The following is a 21,244-nucleotide window of genomic DNA, read 5'->3' as shown; positions in this document are numbered from 1 at the left end:
GTCTAGCGAGGAATACAAAATGTATAATACACTTTCTCCATTTTAATAGGATACAATACCATGTTAAATTACATGTTTGTTTAGGTTTCCTTAAATATCAGTTAGCTGTCTGTAAAAAGGAGATTGAATGTTTATTCAGATGGATTGCGAATATTTTATAGTTAGAATACTTTGAAACATGTTAGAACATATTATTACTAGCTGTGTACTGCTCAGTATTTAAGATACATTCATGTAAATAAATATTCATGAATAAAGTTCTGGCCAAGTTCTACTACTTTGATCACGTTCCTTTAGAATTTTTGTGATCATATTTAAGCAGATTTTAGCACAACTGAGCGTGAAGAAATACCCTGCGAGAAGAGTCTCCTTTTGACTTCTCTACGGGCGAGAGAAGTTAAAAGGAGACTCTGCTCGCAGGGTAGTAAAGAAAGGAACTGAGGTGAGTATATGGAGTTGCAACTTCAATGGCCATAAATTGATATCATACCTAGTAACACAAACTTTTGATAAATATTGGAAAGCACATTGGCTGCCAGCAGTCAATACACCTTTTTTTTATCAGTTTCGCCAATTAAGGAGCACACCTTGATTTTACAAAGAAACAGCTGTATTCTTTCCAATTGCACAATACTGTGCTCTATTACACTGAACATAGGAATCAAAGCATAGCTTTAATGAGAGATTCTTTTGAATCGAAACGTAATAGTTTTTAGAAGTTTCTTTCCCTTCAAATGACAATGCAACTTTGTTGGCTGTGGTAATACATATGTAGCTTATTAATAACAATAGGTTTGATTCAATCCAGTCAAATACTATTATTTTGAAAGTATTAAGATTGTGCCATATTTCACCAATATTATAGCAGCATTGTAATCAATGAATATACAATCTAAGATAACTCAAATTTGCTGTCAATGTACAGCAAATCTCATGTAAATCTCAATACATGGAACCATAAGATAGCAGGAAGTTTGCAACATAACCTATTTTGAAAATACAGTAGCATGCATTATAGAAGTCTGTGCACTAATCATGGTTTGATCTATAGTGACTTAAGCACTCTTTTGAGATTACTTAAAATCTGATAAAATGTCTTTAAAAAAATGAGTTTTCTGTATAACAGCATGAAAATTAATTCATTAAACATTACATCTTAGAGCCACTATGTGATTTCAGTGTTGTCTGTCTTTCCTTTCATTTGTCTGTCTTACTGCGTGTCTGTGTAGCTATACATATTATTTGGAAACTAAAGCCTCATTCATAAAATGTCTTACATTTGGTACCTGTTATGATTAAATGAGATTTTAAACTATTGCATCATACCAGCACGTTTCATCTTGCGCTCCATTTTCTTTTGCTTCTTTGAGTCAACTTCTTCTTCTGGTGCCTCAGCAAAGAACCAAGGGCCTAGGATGTATGTCCATAACATGTACATTGCTCTCATGGGAGCCTGTAAGTAATTTAGAACATTTGATTACAGTCAAACCACCTCAAGCATGAACATGTAGAGGTCATTAATGACTTTATTTTTGGATTCTTGATTTCATTATTCGATTTGAACCTTCATTATTGAAAACGAAATCTTCAATGGAAGAATCTTCAATCTTTAAGGGCAGCATGGGTGGTGTAGCGGTGTAAGCACTCGCCTCTCATCAATGTGACCAGGGTTCAAGTCCTGCCGGGTTTGGTGTTGTATATGACAAGAGTTGTTTGTTGGTTCTCTTCTGTGCTTTGGGGGTTTGTCTCAGGGTTCCACAGTTTTTCTCCCTCCGGAAAAATCAACTCCTAAATTCCAATTCGATCATATAATGAGGGTCACAGGTTTGTTAGCCACTGGCCATTAAGTGCTACATGTACCCTCATGAAAAAAGGACATTTTTTTTAATGTTCAAAAAATAATAATAGTTTGAAAATTCGATTAACTTGACTCATAGGCTCTTGTTTATAGCAGAAACTGAAGGTAAGTCATTAATGACCTCTATGTGTTCACGCTTGTGATGGTTTGACTGTAATATAATAGCTATATATAAAGAAAATATATGCAGCCATATCATAAGCACCATATGACCTTTATGTGATGCTGTGTGGTAGAGTCCATGCTAATTAACCTGATTCATCTGCAAAAGTTTACACATTATGGATCAATGATGTAATGCACATACCAAAAGCAAGAAGAACCAAAAGTAGTCTGTAAATATAGCAAGGAATTGAACAATTGCTGTTAAAAGTATAAGATCTTTCACATGCCTACCAAAAGAATTTTAAAAAATCATTTTATTACACAATATCTCAAGATCAAAGGAGAAACAAAATCTCATCATTAGCATTTCCTGACAAATCTAGAGTGCAGTGCTGTTTTCAAATGAGTGTGAGAAGTTCAGTGCCATATGCATGCCTTCCAACAACCATGTTTTCTAGAACTTTGATTAACTGATTTTTTCTCAAGCTGAGTGATTGGTCTGGCAGTGACTGCAACAAATTATTATTAAGAAGATGAATTTAGTATGCACTTAAGGTGACTCCAAAATAATTGTGAGTGAATTGAGCGATTTTTAAACTTCTTCATATAGAGGCTTTGCACCATCACGTGATGGCATCCATGACAGGAGGCAGGAACCATGGAATCTTGTCTCATCTGATTTACATAAGAAAGAATTCAGTTTCCCAGAGGAAAAAAAGACTATTGTCGTGCCTCCTGTCATGGCTGCCATCATGTGATGGTGCAAAGCCTCTATAGTGTCAAAAACATTCCAGATATTTTTGAATTAGTCGTTGTGCAAGTAGTTGTGCGGCAAAAGAAGCTGAAAAATGCACTGCATTCCTCTTTCCTCAAAACCAGTGAAGGGGCAGTATAGCCTGACATTAAATAAATCCTGTTACACTAGAATTTGACTTGTTTTAATATTAGATGAGTAGATGGAGGTTAATATAAATGCACTAAATCTTGAACTTACTCAGCAGTGCCTGACTCAGAATTTAAATCCATCCCACCATCGATTAATGCACCGGTATCAGAATAGGCTGGTTTTGCCATGGACGTCATGAATTTATAACATCCAATATAAACAAGGGTAGCAAATACAAACATTGTCTGAAATAAGAATAAGTTTATCCTTTTTACAACACTTTCAATGTTGTTCTGTATCTAAAAAATATTTTAAAATTATATTTTCAGCTGTATCTTCCCCCTTACCCCCTTAAGCTTCCAAGATATGATGTCAGCATATTAATAGGAAATCTGTATAATTGATAGCATCATTTTACTACCAATGTCAAAATGTTTTGCAAGTTTTCTTTTGGATTGTTGGTAATTTTATTTTCTCATGAGAACAGCAAGAGAAATGGTTTTTTTTGAATTGAACAAAACTAAATGTGCTAAGGATTTTGGTATTGACAGAGTATGATTATGTAGTCTCCCCCACAGCCTCTTTCAGCTTTGCGTGACAACACTGAAAGCGGCTGTGGAGGAGACTAATGATTATAATGCTTCAATGCAAATGGTCTAATCCTTCCAAGCCCAACTTACCCATGATATCCAGCTAGCAGAAAAACTAAAGATGGTTGATCGAAACACAAAATATGCTATCTGTAGATAAAAAACAAGTCAGTCAGTGGATTATGGATATCTAACCAACTGTGTAAATTACAGGCCATCATGACAAGAAAGACACAAGGATTAGATTGTGTAACTTAATAACTATACTGTACTTATTGTACCTCAACAGCAATCATCAATTTTGAATAAAAATCTACTGTATTATTGTTTTCTTCCAAGATTTGCTTTTGACCCTTGGTTGCTTGTTTTCCTTTTGCCTGAAATACAAACACAATCATACTAAGTTGACCTGATTGACAGTAGAGTTACTGCAAATGTTTTATGTACAACTTGTCTATTGATGATGATAATAAATATAATCTAATAGCCATGATTATGAAGGTCATGCTGATTATAATGATCATAATAACGATAAGGATAATCACTGCTAACTGACTTAGTGTATAATTTCAGGCTATAATTTATAGGCAAGATACAAGTAAGTGCCTCTTTTCTGGCAACTTCATCAGAGTAGCCTGCATTCAGCTGGTTTAATTCTCTCAAAATAACCAACGGTTATTTCAAGGGAATTAAGCCAGCTGAACGCAGGCTACATTAGAGCAGCTTTTAAATGAATGGGATTGGACAATTTCCAACCAGGGCTAGGTTGTTCAAAGCTGGATTAGTGCTTATCCAGGATTAACTCTATAGGTCTTATTAAGAGTTAACCCAGGATTAGAACTAATGGGGCTTTGAACAACTGGGCTCAGAACTTGGACTTGTCCGGCCAGTCATTTTGACCAGTAACATTTAGCCAGAAATGAGGTATGACAGAGCCAAAACTAATTTGACCTGTGATTGTGACCGGCAACTAATTGGCCATTATTTTAAGTTCTGTTTGTATAACGAGCCAATCATATAACAATAGATAGAAGTTACTGTTATAATAAATGTGTATATCATTTGTGGGGTATTCTGGAGTTATGTGCTATATCATTTCCCACTCATGTAAACCACTCTTGTGATGTTTAGTGCATAAAAAATTAAGGACATTGGGCTTTGTCAACATGCAATCATCAATTAACTTACTAATAATGCCATGATTATAAAAGCGACGAACAACAAAAGCACTGTAGTTCAGGATTAAAAACGTAATGATTTAACAGCATAACCTTATGTGCTTATATCAAGCGTGTTGATGCCTTCCCACTTATACGAAACGTTATGACAGCACCTTCTACGAATTTCCAAACCAAATAACGAAGTCCCAACAGGAAACAAACCATGTAAGGACACGTAGGTTTGAATATTTATCGCCAAAAGGAACAAAGCCAGCAGGTGAAACCGCACAAAACTGTGAAATGACATAACTGCTACTGTTTTCAGCCAATTTATTCGGAAAATGCCTTGCATAAAGAGCAATTTGACGCATTAATAAGAGGGAGAAGACAAGTAAAAAATATACACTTACCGGCGCCATCTTGCATTTGGAATGAAAACCAGTCCTTCCGGCCGAGAAACGAATGAAAGGATGCATGATGGGAAAATAGTGTCTGTTGCTATGGTAACAGACACACACAGGATCGAGAACTTTTTTATTTTTTAAAGAAAATTATGCAAATATTATAATAGCCATTATTTTGGATACGAACTAAAAAGTGTGGAAACATGCTGTATGGAATAAGGAAGGAATGCACTCCCAACTAATCAGAATATAGTTCAAAAGCATGCCAATCAGTTGAATACATATAATTAAATTTTAAAAGCAGCCTGGGATAAGGGGCAAACGCTGCCCCCATTAACATAACATAACCATGCTCATCATCAAAATTAATTATGAAGCATTGAAGTTATGTCTGGAAAATTAATGCCATTTGCGAGATATAATATACCAAGCAAGGCTAGAAATTACACCTATAAGCTGACAGCAGCTTATATCACTGCTGTGTGTTTATATTTTGCATATTGACCTTTCAAAATATGCATGTAAAAATTATATACAGTTAGCAGAAGTAACTTCTAAAGTTAATTTACCTGGGGGGGGTACTCCCTTTGTTCAGGTGGTAGGGGTGATCGGCAATCCTTTTAGGGTTGAAAATGTTCCCTGTGTGGACCTTCTAGGGGTTCCGGCTCAAAAGTCAATTACGTAACATAACTCTGTACCTTTTGGGGTCATTTATTATGCAGGTTATCCATGCTAAGCCGCTGTTTTCTTTACAATGATGCACTAAATATTTCTTTAATATGATAGTTATGATCTTATTATACGCTGTCCTGTCGTTCGTTAAACCGGCGTTGATAGCCGGGGTTTATAGTAAATTACTGAAATAAAGCTGTACCTTTTAGGGTTGGTTTTAAGAGCCTTTTTAATTTATGCGTACCTTTTAGGGACCATTTTAAAAATTGACCGCCGATCACCCCTACCACTTGAACAAAGGGAGTACCCCCCCTCCCCCGGGTTAATTTATTATAAAATTGTTTGTACACTACTTTTTCAATTTTTGGCCTTTTATTTAGTGTTATTGTAATAATAATTTGCTATAGAACTTTTTACAAATGAAAATAAGAAGTTTAATTACAATAATTTATGCCTAGTGTACTTTCATTCATTGGTCAAGTACAAAACCTCCCTCAGGCATTTGTTTTTCAGACCTTGTTTTTGTATTGGTCTTCCTGTGGTTTTCTAGATTAATCAACAGGGACTGGTTGTAGTATAAGATGGATAGCACTATTAAATGGATAAATCCCTGTCCACTGGATAAGTCAATACTGTTATCCAATAAATTTATCCACTGGATAAGATTTAACTGTCATATAGCACTATCCACTCTTCATGGACTCAACCAGGCCCAGAAGTTACAAGCTTGGAGATGAATCAATGAGCTAACAAAATGTACAAGGATATGAAAATGCTTATTGAAAATGTTAAAGAACAGTTACATGTACAGTGAAAAGAACTATTGAAGTGAAAAAAACAACTAATTTTCCGAGGTTGATAAAAGGTTAATTAGAGAGTTTTAGATCGACTTTTTTCTCCCCGCAAACAGCAAACGTGACCACGTTTTCATCGTTTTCCTGTATTTTACTTTACCTTTTACAAACCTTCTCACCAAAGACAAATATTCTTTTGTTTTTCTGCTACTTGGACTTTTTTTCGATTCTTTTTAAGCTATTTAAAATTATTTTTAAATGGTGAACTGACTTTTCACGTTTGCCGTGAACATAAATCTAAAACTCTCTATTAATTATTACATTTTATCAACCTCGGAAAATTAGTTATTTTTTTCATAAAAGTTAGATAAGCTGGATCTTAATCTTTGAAATAACGTCTCTCATGACTATTCTAAAATCTCTAAATCTCTAGGTTCATGTTCATTGGGCACCAGAGAAAGAGAACCTCCAAGGCTTTCAGTAGAAAATATATTGCACTTTACAAAGACTACGAAGTACCAAAAGAAATTCCAAACCTTCACTGATGGGAGCAATCTATCCCCTGGAAGCCCCAGCCCAGCTTCCTCTACCTCAAAAAAAAAAACCTTTCCTTTGGTTTAATTGAAATTTCAGATAGTTGATATAATTTCACTGCATGCTTTTTTAAAGCATTTGTTGCAATGGAAGTCTTCAGCATGGGCATAAGTTTTTACCATTTCAGACCATATGTCATTCCCTTGAGAATAAGATTCTTTGTTTGAGTTTTATCAATGTCCATGTATCTATGTGCACCTGAGCCCATCCATTAAACAAAGGAATGATACTCTAGGGAATCACATGTAGTCTGAAATGGGAAAACATTACGCCCCAGCGAAGGTCTATTGCATCCAATACTACATGTATTTTTTTTCTGGTATGCTAGTCGCCTACAAATATATATGGCACCATGACTAGTCATGCTTATGTATTCTTAAAGTGCAAATGAACCCTTTGAAAATACATTCAAGTACTGGTTCTGCATGAAGTAAATAGTTGATTGGTAAAATATTTCTTGATTTGAGTGATGCGTCTCTAAGTTATGAAGGTTTATACTTCCAATATGTTAATGATGATGACGTCAGGTAAGGTATTTTAGGTGTTTTTGTTGTAACTAGTAATATGCTAAATGCTGGCCATTTTGAAAATAAAAATTTTAAATAGCTTTTATGTAAACCATGAGTAAAATAATGATGCTTTTTAAATACTGTATCTATGAACCAGTTCGATTTTGTATATTCAATTAAGCCTTAATAGACACCACACTAATTAGCATATTGGAAGTATAAACCTTCACAACTTAGAAACGCAACACTCAAATCAAGAAATATTTTACCACTCAACTATTTACTTCATGTAGAATCAGTACTGAAAGTATTGTCAAAGGGTTCATTTGCACTTTAACCATATTTTGTTTTATTAGTGGTTTGAAATTATGTTATAAATGTCAATACTGTGTTGGTTTGATTCAAATGAAATAATTTGTTTCTATAGCATGGTGGTTAAAGGACCCTTTTTGGTCTCATTGCACAAAATACTTAATTTGCATAATGTGAATTAATGGAAGCATAGAATAATTGAAGTGAATGCTCCAAGGAGAAAATGGAACCCTTGCTGTTGCTTGTTTAATCTTAAAATATTGACCAAGTAACCAATGTCAGGTCTGCATTAATGTAGTTTTCTGGTGACGTATGAGACCAATTGGTGCAAGTGCTAGCTCAGGGGATAATATTAATAGCATTGCACTTATCCATCCACCTTAATACTAGCAGATATGCTTGTGAAAATATAATACAATACCTTGAGTGAGGAGATAACTTACAATACCTATTTAATAAAGTCAATTTTCACAATTGGTTACTAGTTGTGTAGTGTCACTATCATCCACTATTTCAGATTCCTCTTGTGCCACAGTATCCACACTGTATGGTGGAGGAGGTATATCAGTTTTTATAGGATCCTCTACAGCATATTCAGGTGGAACAAGGAAAGTAGCTGGGACATCTGGTCCAAATGGATATTGAGTGAACATGTAAGCTGGCTGTGGAACAGCAGGCTCTTCTTCATATTGTCTAGTTCCATCAGATAGCTGAAGTGAATAAAATTATAAGTTGTTTTATTTTGAGCTACAAAAAGATTGGCAGACTTAAAGTGAGATTTAATTACAAGTACTGGCATATGATACAAACTAATGAAGGGAATTGAGAATCTTTATTGTTACAAATTTTAGACTGTGAAATTTTTAATCTAAAATTCACGATTCTCTAAAATGCATTTCACTAAGCTGTTAGGCTACATCAAATATTAAAATACATTAAAACAGAGGTACTAAGGCATAAAACCTAAATTTTATCAAAGTCAGGGCACGGAAAAGCCAGACGCCATCCTTGATTTCCAGGGAGTAAAACATATTTATGAAGACGGAGTCTTTCTTTATAAAAAATTACTAGAGGAAGAAGATTAATCAGAAACTATGGACTTCACTGCAATTCCACTTCATTAATATATCATAATTCTTATTTAATGATCTTTGGTCACACTCACTTGTTCAACTCCATTTCTCAGCTGCATTAACTGCTGTCTTCGTCTATTTTTTGCATAGAAATAGAATATCCAGAACACCAACTTCAGAACTATTACCACAATAAGGATTCTAAACAAAAAAGGAGCATTTTGTTTTAAATAATATTAGTTGTTTCCTAAAAATACACAAAAAACATACAATTTTATTATTTTTATAATCAAATTTTATCCACTTGCAAATAACCATAACCTTAGTAAAAGTTAATAAAACATGTAATGCAAAGTATAATCCTGTTCATGACCAGACTCTAACTTTCATGGAAAAGACGTTCTACTTTAAGTCACAAAACAGAAAGGGGTAGGAAACATAATATGGAATCAATTTGAAGATTAATATAACCCAAAAGGGGTGGGGCAAGGGGTGCTATAGCCCCCCCCCCCCCTTGTTTCTTTTCCCATACTATTCCTTACATTTTCTATTATCTTAGCCCCAACTTTTTCCCATAATAGCATCAAATATTTTCCAATCTTAGGCCCCCCCTATTTAGGATACTGTGTGGCCCCTGTGACAACAATACTTAATTTTCAGCGATAATCTTACTATGCACATCTGTTGTATATAAACAGACATAAGGCACACTGACATATACATGAATTGATGCATGAAAGCTTGATTACTGAAACGTGACTGCACAAAGTAACTCGGAATACAATCATAGCAATGCTAATTTACATCACAAAAGCAAACAAAAAATTCAAATTTCAAGATAAAAAAATAAAGCCATTGTATTTTTATAGACTGATTTTTTAAATCTTCACCTATAACCTAGTTTTAACAATAAAAAATATACCTATATGCAATTTTTTTCCCCAATTACTTACATTTCATTCTTAAATTTATATATGAACAATATTCACAATGCAAAAATGGTATAGTTCAAAAAGATTCTAAAATAATTCCTATTGTGTAAGACATCAACAAGAAGCAAGTAATTATGTTTGACATACAGTAATACAGTATACTGGTAGTTGTTTTTTACGTTAAGATTAATCATTTCATCAATCATTAGAAGTATTATATCAAACTCAGTGGATCACGAACGGACAAATAAAAAAAGACGTTTATATTAGTGTACTAGTATAACTTGTATAGATCTCTATTAATTGAACAGATATTCAATACTTACACATAGAAGAGTAGATCCATGATTCGTAATGATTATATATTGGAGGATTTTTGTAATACCCAAGGCCTATTGTTTTCTTCCTTGCAGAGAGGAGTTAAAGGAAACGTTGTAGTTTGTTGTCAATAGTTCACAAAACAACAACAGACCAGTTGCAAAATAATTCGCCCTTATTGAATATATTTCGCCTACATACTTGATGCCTTCAAAAAGAAGAGAAAAAATGAAGTTAAAGTATAAACCTTAATAAAGCATCATCTAATTTACATCTTGTTTTATTTAGGAAAATTGTGAACGTTTCGAGCGCCATATTAATGGCGAGCGTTTTTAGGTACTCGATTTCAAGATAATAAAGTTAAATATGTTATACAGAAAATAGGAAATTTTAATCAACAAATATCTGTAGTCTTGAATTGATATAAAATTCGGGATTTAACGACTTATTGCTAAGTCAAGTCACTTATAAAGGGGCAAAACAATAGAAAAGTTGAGACGTCGTCTCGATCTCGGGCGATCTGTCATTTCATAAGGTCCTACAAAATCGAGATTTTCTTCAAAAATGAATCATTTTAAGCAGTTACTTTCGGGAATAGATAATCAAAGGAAGTTAAATTTACCTTATCTGTCATAAAGAAGGCATTTTTGATCCGTAAAGCGGCAGATTTTATAGAATTTGTCGGGTATATTTTCGTTATCAAGCTCGCCGATCACCTGCGGTGTTTCTTTACCATTCGTCATGAAGCAAAACTGAACACCACCCTCCCCTAGAGCGTAAGATATTCTACTTGATCCCAGTCTCCCAACGGGGCTAGACACGAAAAGGAGGCATGGACGTAATCTTTTGTTCTCATGTACTTTTCTTCTTTTTCATTCCATTTTTCTCGTTTTCTTCATTTGGCTTTCGCACAAAAACATTCGAGTATTAAATTTAAAAAAAACACATGCACACACACAAAAAAAATTGCCATGGTCAAGGGCAAAATAAATGAATATCATCTGAGTACCAGATCTCAGGTTGACAGCTCAGCTTGAGGTGACTGATTGTTGCACCACAAAAAGTTACAATGAGCACTGGATGTAACTTGTTTGTTACATGGAAAACATGAAACATGAATATAATACATAAATCTTTAGTTACTTAATCATTTATTCATTTATAGTGTATCTTATATTCCACAGCTGCACGCAGCTTTACTAGTCTTGTATATTCATACCAGGGGCGGATCCAGGAATTTGTTCAGGGAGGGGTGCAGCGCACAAATGTAACCCGGGGAGGGGTGCACCCCCTAGAATCAAAGGGAAAAAACATCTTGTATTGGTTATATTCGAAGTAGGGGTACAAAGTCAAACCAGGGAGGGGTGGTACCCCCTGCACCCCTCCCCTGGATCCGCCACTACATACTTTGAACCAACTGAAAGTTTAAGGGCAGTACCCAGGAATTTACAAGAAAGGGGTGGGGCAAGTTAAAATTTATGAGGGGTCAAAACGTATACTTTAAACAAAATTTACTATAAACCTGTGGCAAAAACTAAAAAGCAATCAATCAAATCTCAGGTGTGACAGGGGGGTGAAATCCTGCCTACCCTCCCCATGGATCCCCCTTGAAGTTGTAGTCTTTATGTCTATGCTTTTTGACATGGCATGGGTAAATAGGGGTAGCAACAGTTTATGAAATTCAAACTATCGGCACAACTGTATCCAACTAATAATGTTAAGATTATATCAAACAAAATAATGCACAAGTAAAAGGTGTTTATTTAAATAGGTCTTAAAATAGAATAAATTTAGAACCAAAAAATAGTATACAGACTAAACAGCATATTATGAACATTAGATATTATCCACCATGCTGTCTATAAGTGGAGATACTTAGTTTTACTTTACATGGTATCACATACTCTAGAAACAAAATTTCAGGTATTCTCTTGCTGAAGAATGTGTGTAGAGTACAAACACTATAAGTGTGCAACATAAATACCACTAAATACTCAGTGCTAAATTATGCTAATCCTAATGTTTTCTTTTGTTTGATTAGCACTATTTACTAAGAAATAGTGCAAAGTGTTGCACACTTTTAGTGTTTGTACTCTAACAAAAAAAGGAAAGATAACTTTTAATAACAGAATTAGAATTTGAATGAGTCATAATAGTTTAATAGTTTCCTTCACAGTTCCTCGTGTCTTTTCATCAAAGTGAGGACAGCAGTGACCTTGCAATGATAGAGCTTTTTAAACACCTTGGACAACACACCAATCCTACGTTCATTGTTCTACCTCCCTAGTTACTGTTGCTACAAGCTAAAATGAGTTTTCCATCTACAGCATGGAACAGACACTGATTGCTGTAAATTGTAAATGTCTGGTCTTAGAATCAATTTATTCTACAGATACATTAAGAAAAAAATCGATGACTACTAAAAATAATTATGAATTTGAGTTTGTTGGTAGGACATTCTGTATCTCAATGCGAAAACTACCTATTGTTTAGGTTGGCACTCACGTAAGCCGGGATCGGTGTATTATCCACATGTCTCTATCATTGCAAGGTCAGCACTATCACTTTGATGAACAGGCACTGTTACCTTTCAAGATGGCACAGTGAGATGTGAAGGAGACTATTAGAGAATGGTCATGCATATGCTTATAAATTTTGCAATTAATTTTTTAAAACAATTGATTGAAAAATTTACTTTGAAAGCCTATTTAAGAATAATTGAAGTGTGGTCTATAAATAGAGTTCTATGGAATGAAAAAATGCTTTTATGAAGTTCTTTCATGACTGCAATCCAAAATTGATTGACAAAAAAAAGATGTTCATTTATAAGTTGAACAAGCTAAATAGAAAGTGTAGCTGTAAGAGCAGCTTGTTTCAAAGATAAACTGGCAAATAGAATAACCCCCCAAGTCCCGAAATGTCGTTTAAAAAATCATAAAGTTGAAGCAATTAGCTTTTCCAATAAAAAAAGACAAAAAAGACAAACTTTCAGAACTGCTACTGATTTATCCCAATGATCAAAAGGAATTTAAAATAGAGAAATTAAGAATGACCTAATGTTTTCCCTACTGGGACCAATTCAGACCATGAGGGTGAGATTTTTTTGAAGCAAAGTTCAAGAGAGACTTGAGATTCCTCCTAGTCTCCTATGCAGTCACTTTTAGTGTTGACACGCAATGCTCTCTCTCCCAAGACTAAAGGGATTGAGCATTATGTGACGACACAAATAGCAGCTGCATAGAAGACTAGAAGACTAATTTTCTAAGTAAATACTAAACATTAACTTTTTTCACAAAGCCAAATAGTTCTTTGGCTCTCATAATAGCTATACTGGGGAAACCAGTAACGAACTGCTGTGACATGAGTGACTGAGAGTGAGTTTATTTTTCATAGGACTACATGAAAATGCTGGGGTTTTTTTTACCAAGATTTTGACTTCTGGGGGAGTAGAAAGATACATGGTAAAAGTAGAAATCTTACAATTACATTCATTTTGAATAACATATGCAGCTGTAACTAATGTTTTCACTGAGTATGTGCCTTTCTTGTGCTTAAATGTGGAGTTACACAGAGGAAAACATGATTTTTAGTCATGGCTGCTGAATAAGAAAAGCCCATTATATTTGCATGTGCCTTTGAAATTTGATTTTGTATTTCTCGAAGATGCCACTGAAATACTTTGATTGATATCCAACAAACCCTACTTTGCCATGACAAAGATACTGCATGTGTTAATTAGCCATTCCAAGGCTGAGTTAAGTTTGTATTACCGTGCACTATAGGACTGTTTTAGGGGACAACATAGATGACACCTCGAATAAATATCCTATTAACCAGTCCCACAATGCACTGTAATGCCAACTCAACCCAGGGATTTCCTCAGCCTTGGAATTGCCAATTGAAAATGAGTGTAAGTAGCAAAAGTTCACTCAGCTCCAGCTTCATCTTCCCCTTTTTTCTTTGAAGAAGGCTCGTCTGTTGTTTCTTCAACTGTATCCTCTTTATATTTTCTCTTCCTTGATTCTCTGGCAGTTTCCATTGCAGATGAGCTGTCTGCTCCATCTTCCTTAGCAGCTGGCTTCTCTGCAGCAGCTGTTGTCATTGTAGGTGCTGAAAGAGACTCATCTATTGTTTCTTCAGCTGTATCCTCTTTGTGTTTTTTCTTTATTGGTTCTCCAGCAGTTTCCATTGCAGATGAGCTTTCTGCTTCATTTTCCTTAGCATCTTCCTTCTCGGCTGCAGGTGTTGTTGTAGGCGCTGTAGATGCTTCAGCTGTTTTTATGTGTGCAGGAGCTGAATCATTAACATTGTCCACTTTAACAAAAGCAAAAGCAATGTACATTCCTGGTTAAAAAAAACAACAAACTATTAATATGCTTGTTTATCACAAGGACAGCTAACGAAACTCCTCAGCTGCCTCAGGCCCATAGCTCAAAGATAAAAACATTGAGGTGGGGGGGGGGGGGGGCAATAAGGTCAAAAATAGTGGCCCTATTCTAAAAAGCCCTACAGTACTGTATGTATAAGTAATGGACTTTTCAGTGTTTAATATACAGTACAACAAAAGTATTGGAGGAGGAGTAGGGGGGAGGGCCCATTCACCCTGCTACAGGCCTGTGTTGTTTGCACTTGGCTCATTATAGAGAGTCGAAAAAAAATCTAAAACCTACCAGCAGCCTCCCATTCTTCCTTGGATAATGTACCCTGTATTCAACAAAAATAAAAAGGATAAAATTCAATAAAAAGGATAACATTTATTGACATTTCAATGCTTTATTAATGCTATCAGATGATAGACGAGGGGGTAAGCCACAAGCCACAACTTTCTAGTTGAGCTTTCTCATTTTTTACACGACTTGAAGTTATGAAAGGCCCATTGGCACTCTTTTTCAGTCATTTCATACAAGGTTACACATGTTCTTTAATACTAATAGAATGGAGTATAACCCTTTAGTTTTGGACTGATCATGAATTCATTCATTACAAGTAATTGCAAAATAGCAGGGCACGTTTTTCAGAGATAATGATGCTTTGCATTCAGGTCCAACTTTCAAACATTGACATATGAGCAGGCCTTAAATGGTTCAGTTTGTACCAAAGCTGTCATTTATGCAAGATTAATTGTGCAATTAATCATACTGCAATATGCTGTTTTGGAGTTTGATAAACATGACGCATTGTGCTCTAGCTTTGGTAGAAACAACAACATATTGGTCAAACTGACCAGCAAGGCAAAGATTTCACCAGACAAGTTCCAATTCTGGTCAGACGTTGTAGGATAACTGGCCAATATTTATAGCTTTGCTGAATGCACCATGTTTACTATCTCAACCATTGAGAGCTTTGACTCGACATTTGAAGCATCCCCACCCATATCTCATAACTTAGTTGAGCAGGGTTTCTTCTTAGTACATACCACATGTTTCTGGCTTCTCTCTCTGTGATCTCTGTATTTGCTTGTAGACGACTCTGTTTTCCCAGACTGCAAACCCTCTAAGAAGTCTTTAGCATGAGAATATGATTCTTCTGAGGAGGAGGCTTGAGTGTCACCATCACGTTTCGGAGGGTAGGACTGTGGATAAGTGTGCAATTATGGATGAGTAATAAGATATCCTGACACATTTAGTATAATACAAGTTTTGCAGCTCATGTCCTAAATAAGTTGGTAGCATGAATTCTTATGAGAATAAAAGGATAATTCACACGGATGCCATGTTGGTAGATATGACAAACGAAACTAAGAAACATATTTTTTGTTCAAGTTGGCCAATATAGTGGACATGTCTATTGTCATAATATTAGTCTTGAAAAGAATCAAGTACCTCAAGAGCATTCATCCTGGATAACAAGCCCATATTGTCTTTACTACGTTCTTGGAAAAAGTCATGAAAAGTCTTTACATAGACTAGCTTCATGCCATAGTTCTTGGCCATCCTGGAAGGAACAATTCAAGCAACAAATTCATGACAAATTAGCAACAGTTATCATTGACAAATTAATGATGGGCAGCCCTTAGAAGCATATGTGGCGTGTTTCTGAACCTGTAGTCCTTGTTCTAATGCTCTGGTTCAATTCAAAAAGTTCTGCCTCGCTGGTTCTCTACTATACTGTTTTGCTACTTTAAATGAATGAGCAACTTAAATTTACTAACTTTATTGGGAAAACACAAATATTACTTGGCAAACCAGTAGTTTACATTGCTGCCCGTTATTCTTTCTACCCGAGGGGGGGCGGGGGGACTCTCTTGAAAAGTGGGTAGGGTGCTTGACGGACCTTTTAGGGTTGAAAATGATACTTCGCATACCTTTTAGGGTCTCCGGCTGACTCTTAGGATACCTTTTAGGGTCAGATTTGTTCGTTTTGAAAAATATCAAACGTCATACCAGAATATAATGGTTGGAAACGTGTCATTTTAAATGTGGTCATACCTTTTAGGGTCTGAAATCAACATCTTAGGGTCATTTCCAAGACCGTCCGTCGAGCCATCCTACCCACTTTTCAAGAGAGTCTCCCCCCACCCCCTGGGTCTTTCTACTAAAATTGATAAGAAAAGGAACTAAATTAAATAATAGTTACAAATATTCCATGTGACTTACTTCTCTAATAGAGGAAAGTAGACCAAAAACTCTGGACAATCGACAACGCCTTCAAGATGAAAGTCATATTTACATCCGTACAGGGGGAACTCATCCTTGTTCTCAAATTTTATTTGAAAGACATCATTACCAAATTCCAGTCCTTCTGCCTTCTTTAGTTTGTTACTTAAAATTCAATGAATAATAACTTTGTAAAAAGTAAGACAGTGACTTCAATGATATATTGCTGCACATATTGATTAGTTTTAAATGAACAAAAAGTAAAATGTAACTGTGTAAATATACTGTAGTCAATATTGAAGTTGGATAGCCAAAAAATACAGCAGACAACAAAAAAGATTTAAATTTTAATTTCTTGGTCTGACTTTTTAAGATTTTTCTTAATTTGCAATGTGAATGGCAAAATAGAATGCCCAGACTATATGAAGAGATTTATTTAGCACTAAATTTATAATGCAAAATAGCTTAAATATGTGTATTTTTTCTTTGTGTAATCAGTGCTACTTAGAAAAAATTAGTGCTAATTATGTTATAAAGTAGTATATATCTGTGAAAAAATTTGACTACCAAAATTGTACAAATTAGTGTAGTGTTTTGGAGGTCTACGGTCTACTGAAGTCTACTGAACTTACTAATTTGGGCAAATTGGTGCAATTTCTTACAAAGTTTTTAACAGATATATGGTATGCACACCACTGTTTTAGGATATAGTGTCTGCACTCTACGGCAATTTTGAAGGAGAAATTTGTACTGTAGTTTGGCTGTTGTAAACAAAACTTTATCCGACCAAATGACTAAGTTTAAAGAATTTGCACTGTAAGGTTGACATTCAAACACTCTATAAAGAGTTTGGAAAGCACCCTGTTATAAAATATACTCTATAATATAGACTCACACTAGTTCATATGCATTGGGTGTGGTTCCTATGAAGTATCCACCAGGTTTCAGCTTCTCACAAGCATTTTTCAACATTACGTCAGCTTGTTCAAAGCTTTCAAAGGAGTAATGGTAAGAGAACTGGCAACTACAGAGATCAAACACTAGATCCTTGTCAGTGTATATGTCAGCAAGCCTCTCCTGAAATTATTTACAAATAAAAAAGAAAATTAGCAATTATAAAAGCTGAAGACAGATAGTAAAGTTGAAATTAACCCTTTGACTACTAAGGTCCCACCTCATTACTCTGCCTGTGTTCCTAGAGCTATTCAGAAAGTTGGCCAATAATTGTGCTCACAATCATTTATGTGAAGTTTCTGGATTTGGATTGAATAATGCCTTAAGTATGACAACTGAACAATGGGTTACAGTAGGGTATTGTCTTGGGTGGACACAGGCTGATGAAAAATGATAATTTTTGGCCTGTTTTGGCCAGCTCAGGAAACTCAGCAGATTTTGTAATGGCCTGATTTGGTTTCTTCAGTAGTCAAGGGGTTAATAATTGCCAAAAATAGAACAGTCTAGCATCTTCTCTATTCTGCAGCATTGGCATGGTTTGCATTGCTGTATGGTAGTAAAAAAAACTTTCTAAAAATGATTCCAAGTTAGTTTTTACCAATGTCTAAAGCAACAGAAACATGCCCACAAACAGAGAAACACATAGCATCAATGAAATTCAATACATGTATGGCTCCTTTTCCAGCAACGACTTGTCGAAAGTTTGACAGAAAACACCTGACATCAAACTGCAGGTTTGCAATACCTAGCAAGAATGTTATGCTAAAGGTTTCTATTGACTCCCTGGGAATGATTGCAAACCATTAATAGTACCTTGCTGCAGTCAGCTACAATAAATTGTGTATCAAAAAGAGGATCTCTGTATCTTCTTTCTTCTGCAGTCTTCTTCATGTCCTTGTATCTTTCTTCGCACTGGTCCACAGAAACTTTTGCAATGTCAGCACAGACAAGCTTCCTGATTCTTCCCCTTTGCCATTTGAGGAGGTCACCTCCCTTACCACAACACAGATCCAAAACATGAACGTTTCTATAGTTATATCTGAAGAAAAAATCAACAAAGAAAATCATTAGTTGAGTCAGAAAATCCTATCACTATTAGAAAAGTTTCAATTTGATCTGAGTAACTGGAACCCTAGCTTAAAACAGTCCAGGGATTGTTTCAGGGTCCAATGAAACCAAACTTCCTTTTAACTTATTTAACAAAACGATTATAGAATCAAATCAGGATTCCAGCATACTAAATTTCAATTTGATCCAAGATTTGTTAGATGTGCCCTTACTTTGATCAGACCAGAGGCTGTTTTAGAGTTTGATCTGTTAGTTTGACATGCCCTGACTTTGATCAGCTGAGAGGCTGCTTTAGGATTTGACCTACGTGTTAAACATGCCTTTACTTTGATCAGCCCAGAGGTTATTTCAGGGTATTGATAAAGTCTGAGCCATTGGTTTACAAAAGTATGCATGTACTTTTCAAATTACTTTTTAATCTTCTGAAGAAACTCATTAATCATCACACTCTTGATCCAATTATTGAAGTTCCTCATGTGGAAGATCCTGCTTTCCTTTCGGCTTTCCTTTGTTCCTTCAGGGTGTTCATTGTAGTGCTTTGCAACTGTGGTTCCCAGTGCAGTATTACTGCTGTCTGTTTTTGGCTCAGTTTCTGACTTGGCTTCCTCTTTGCTGTGTCCATTAGTGTTTTGTTCCTGTGGCAAATGTATTTATAAGACACATATTTTACAACAATAAATTACTCACAGTAATGAGCCCTTTTGTGAGATTTGCTCTATGTGCACAAGCTAGACCACTACATTCAACACTCACTATTTACAACAAACAACCCCCAACTCACATAAAGATTTATATGGAGAAAGGAAAACTATAGTAACCAGAGAGAAACCCTTGTAGCAATGGAGAATATAATAACACATCACAAAATTCAACTCTGGGATATTGTTTGCCATGAATCACACCTGTAACCCCTGGTTTGAATCACAAAGAAGTGAGAGACAGTACCATAACAGTGTAAAACACTGTGTCAAAATTTGTTTTTACAAGAAACTCCATTTTATACCTGTCCTTCATCTTTTGAAGCTTCAGAATCACCTGGGGAGAAATGAGAGATACATGAGTGAGTTTCCACTTTGTTTTTGAATGAGAAATTGTGCAACATACAGTACCTTTGGGTTATATCTTACCAACTTTTCAAATGAAATGGGTATATTGCTTGGTGTGTATGGGTTTATGAGATTGGTCAGAATCACAGTAACAGCACTCAAGATAATACTCCATCTTACAGATCCGTTCCAAGCTGAGGCTGGAGTTTCTGCACATGATAAAAAGTATAGTTTTGCTATGCGCGGAAACTGCAGCCTCGACTTGCAACTATTATTCGTGGTCACTTGAACAGAACTGTAAAATGGAGTATTGTTTAGCTCATCTAAACAAAAGTATCTTATTCTAGATTAAAGAAAATTAGGTATTTCAAAGAAATTCTGCCAAAAATGTCGACTTGTGTACGAAAAGAAAATAAGAGTCGGTGTACAGTTGTAATACGAATAGCCACTGCATTCAATTTAAAATTTGTAGACCTTAAATTAAACTTAAACTCCGATTCCAATACTAAGTATTCTACTGTAAAGCTTAAAGTGTGAATAAAAACGTCATAAATAACTTCTAACTGAAGTATAACGTAAAATTTTTGCGTTAAAAGAGTATCAAGTTAAGTTTTTATCATTTATCAGAACAAAGAGAACAAAATTAATTGCATTAACCTTTTAGAGTGAAATACCAAGCACCACGTGATATTCACCACAAACATACACGCACAAAAAACTCTCAAAAAACTTTTTAATTTTGTCTTTCACGCCAAGAAAGACCAACGCACATTGACTTACCTTCTTTAGGGTTTGTTTGAGAGGTTGATTTGTCCTGAGACTTGAGGTCTTCTGCTGTTTTTTCGCTTTCTGCAGCCTGAACTTCAGTTTTGTCTTCCACTGCAGCCATTTTGAAAACGAGGAAGGAAAAACGTGATGGACTGGGTTCCACATGTACCAAAACCACAGGAAACCCACAATTAAATTCTAGATAGTTGCTTCAGTTAATCACTATAACTATCCATCCTACGATTCTCTTTCACCAGCATAGCAATGAGAATTTATTCTCTTGGGCTCACATAAACACTCCAGTTATGTCCCTGATTTTATATCATTTTGCAAACTTGCAGAGATGGGATAGGAAATATATTCTAAAAGTGAATGGAAGAAAAAATGGAAATGGAAAAAAATGAAGAGAAAATTTGGTATCGTTAGGCCAGGGTTTCACTTTAGTATTGACAGTCCCAGTCATGCATGTTGTATTTCGTACAAGATTAAAAATGAACAAACATGTATCATTATTAAAAAATATTGTTATTAATCTCATTAATAATTCGTGAGGAAAACACAATAGAAATCATAACCCTGAAGAGTTTTGTAAATCAGATACAGAA

General features: G+C 35.2%; 3 protein-coding genes across 4 annotated transcripts; all 3 read right to left on the bottom strand.

Moving 5' to 3' along the window:
- Positions 1–22: 22 nt before the first annotated feature.
- LOC116289669 (transmembrane protein 208) lies at positions 23–5,035 on the bottom strand. Of its 2 annotated transcripts, none has more exons than XM_031696631.2 (6): positions 5,010–5,035; positions 3,721–3,816; positions 3,530–3,589; positions 2,958–3,094; positions 2,166–2,250; positions 23–1,453 (listed from the first exon to the last, which is right to left on the bottom strand). In XM_031696631.2, the coding sequence occupies exons 1-6, from the start codon at positions 5,016–5,018 to the stop codon at positions 1,313–1,315; spliced, it is 528 nt and encodes a 175-aa protein (XP_031552491.2). In that variant the 5' UTR covers positions 5,019–5,035; the 3' UTR covers positions 23–1,312. The 2 variants fall into 2 exon arrangements, with proteins under 2 accessions (XP_031552491.2, XP_031552483.2); XM_031696623.2 differs by lacking the exon at positions 5,010–5,035 and adding an exon at positions 4,628–4,648.
- A 993-nt stretch (positions 5,036–6,028) lies between these two features.
- On the bottom strand, positions 6,029–10,948 carry LOC116289792 (uncharacterized). Its single transcript, XM_031696735.2, has 4 exons — positions 10,830–10,948; positions 10,216–10,415; positions 9,050–9,158; positions 6,029–8,594 (listed from the first exon to the last, which is right to left on the bottom strand). The coding sequence occupies exons 2-4, from the start codon at positions 10,233–10,235 to the stop codon at positions 8,346–8,348; spliced, it is 378 nt and encodes a 125-aa protein (XP_031552595.1). The 5' UTR covers positions 10,236–10,415; positions 10,830–10,948; the 3' UTR covers positions 6,029–8,345.
- A 1,002-nt stretch (positions 10,949–11,950) lies between these two features.
- Positions 11,951–20,761, bottom strand: LOC116289651 (mRNA cap guanine-N(7) methyltransferase). The gene is made up of 10 exons (XM_031696600.2): positions 20,652–20,761; positions 19,829–19,860; positions 19,237–19,460; positions 18,571–18,796; positions 17,699–17,880; positions 16,804–16,968; positions 16,030–16,141; positions 15,624–15,779; positions 14,878–14,911; positions 11,951–14,551 (listed from the first exon to the last, which is right to left on the bottom strand). The coding sequence occupies exons 1-10, from the start codon at positions 20,758–20,760 to the stop codon at positions 14,133–14,135; spliced, it is 1,659 nt and encodes a 552-aa protein (XP_031552460.2). The 5' UTR covers position 20,761; the 3' UTR covers positions 11,951–14,132.
- Between the last annotated feature and the right edge of the window lie 483 nt (positions 20,762–21,244).

The sequence above is a fragment of the Actinia tenebrosa genome, unplaced genomic scaffold (genome assembly GCF_029948245.1).
Source record: "Actinia tenebrosa isolate PJP-AT-01 unplaced genomic scaffold, QUT_ActTen_1.0 PGA_scaffold2__45_contigs__length_23673736, whole genome shotgun sequence".
Taxonomy (NCBI): domain Eukaryota; kingdom Metazoa; phylum Cnidaria; class Anthozoa; order Actiniaria; family Actiniidae; genus Actinia; species Actinia tenebrosa.
This window is presented reverse-complemented; position numbering and strand designations above follow the sequence as displayed.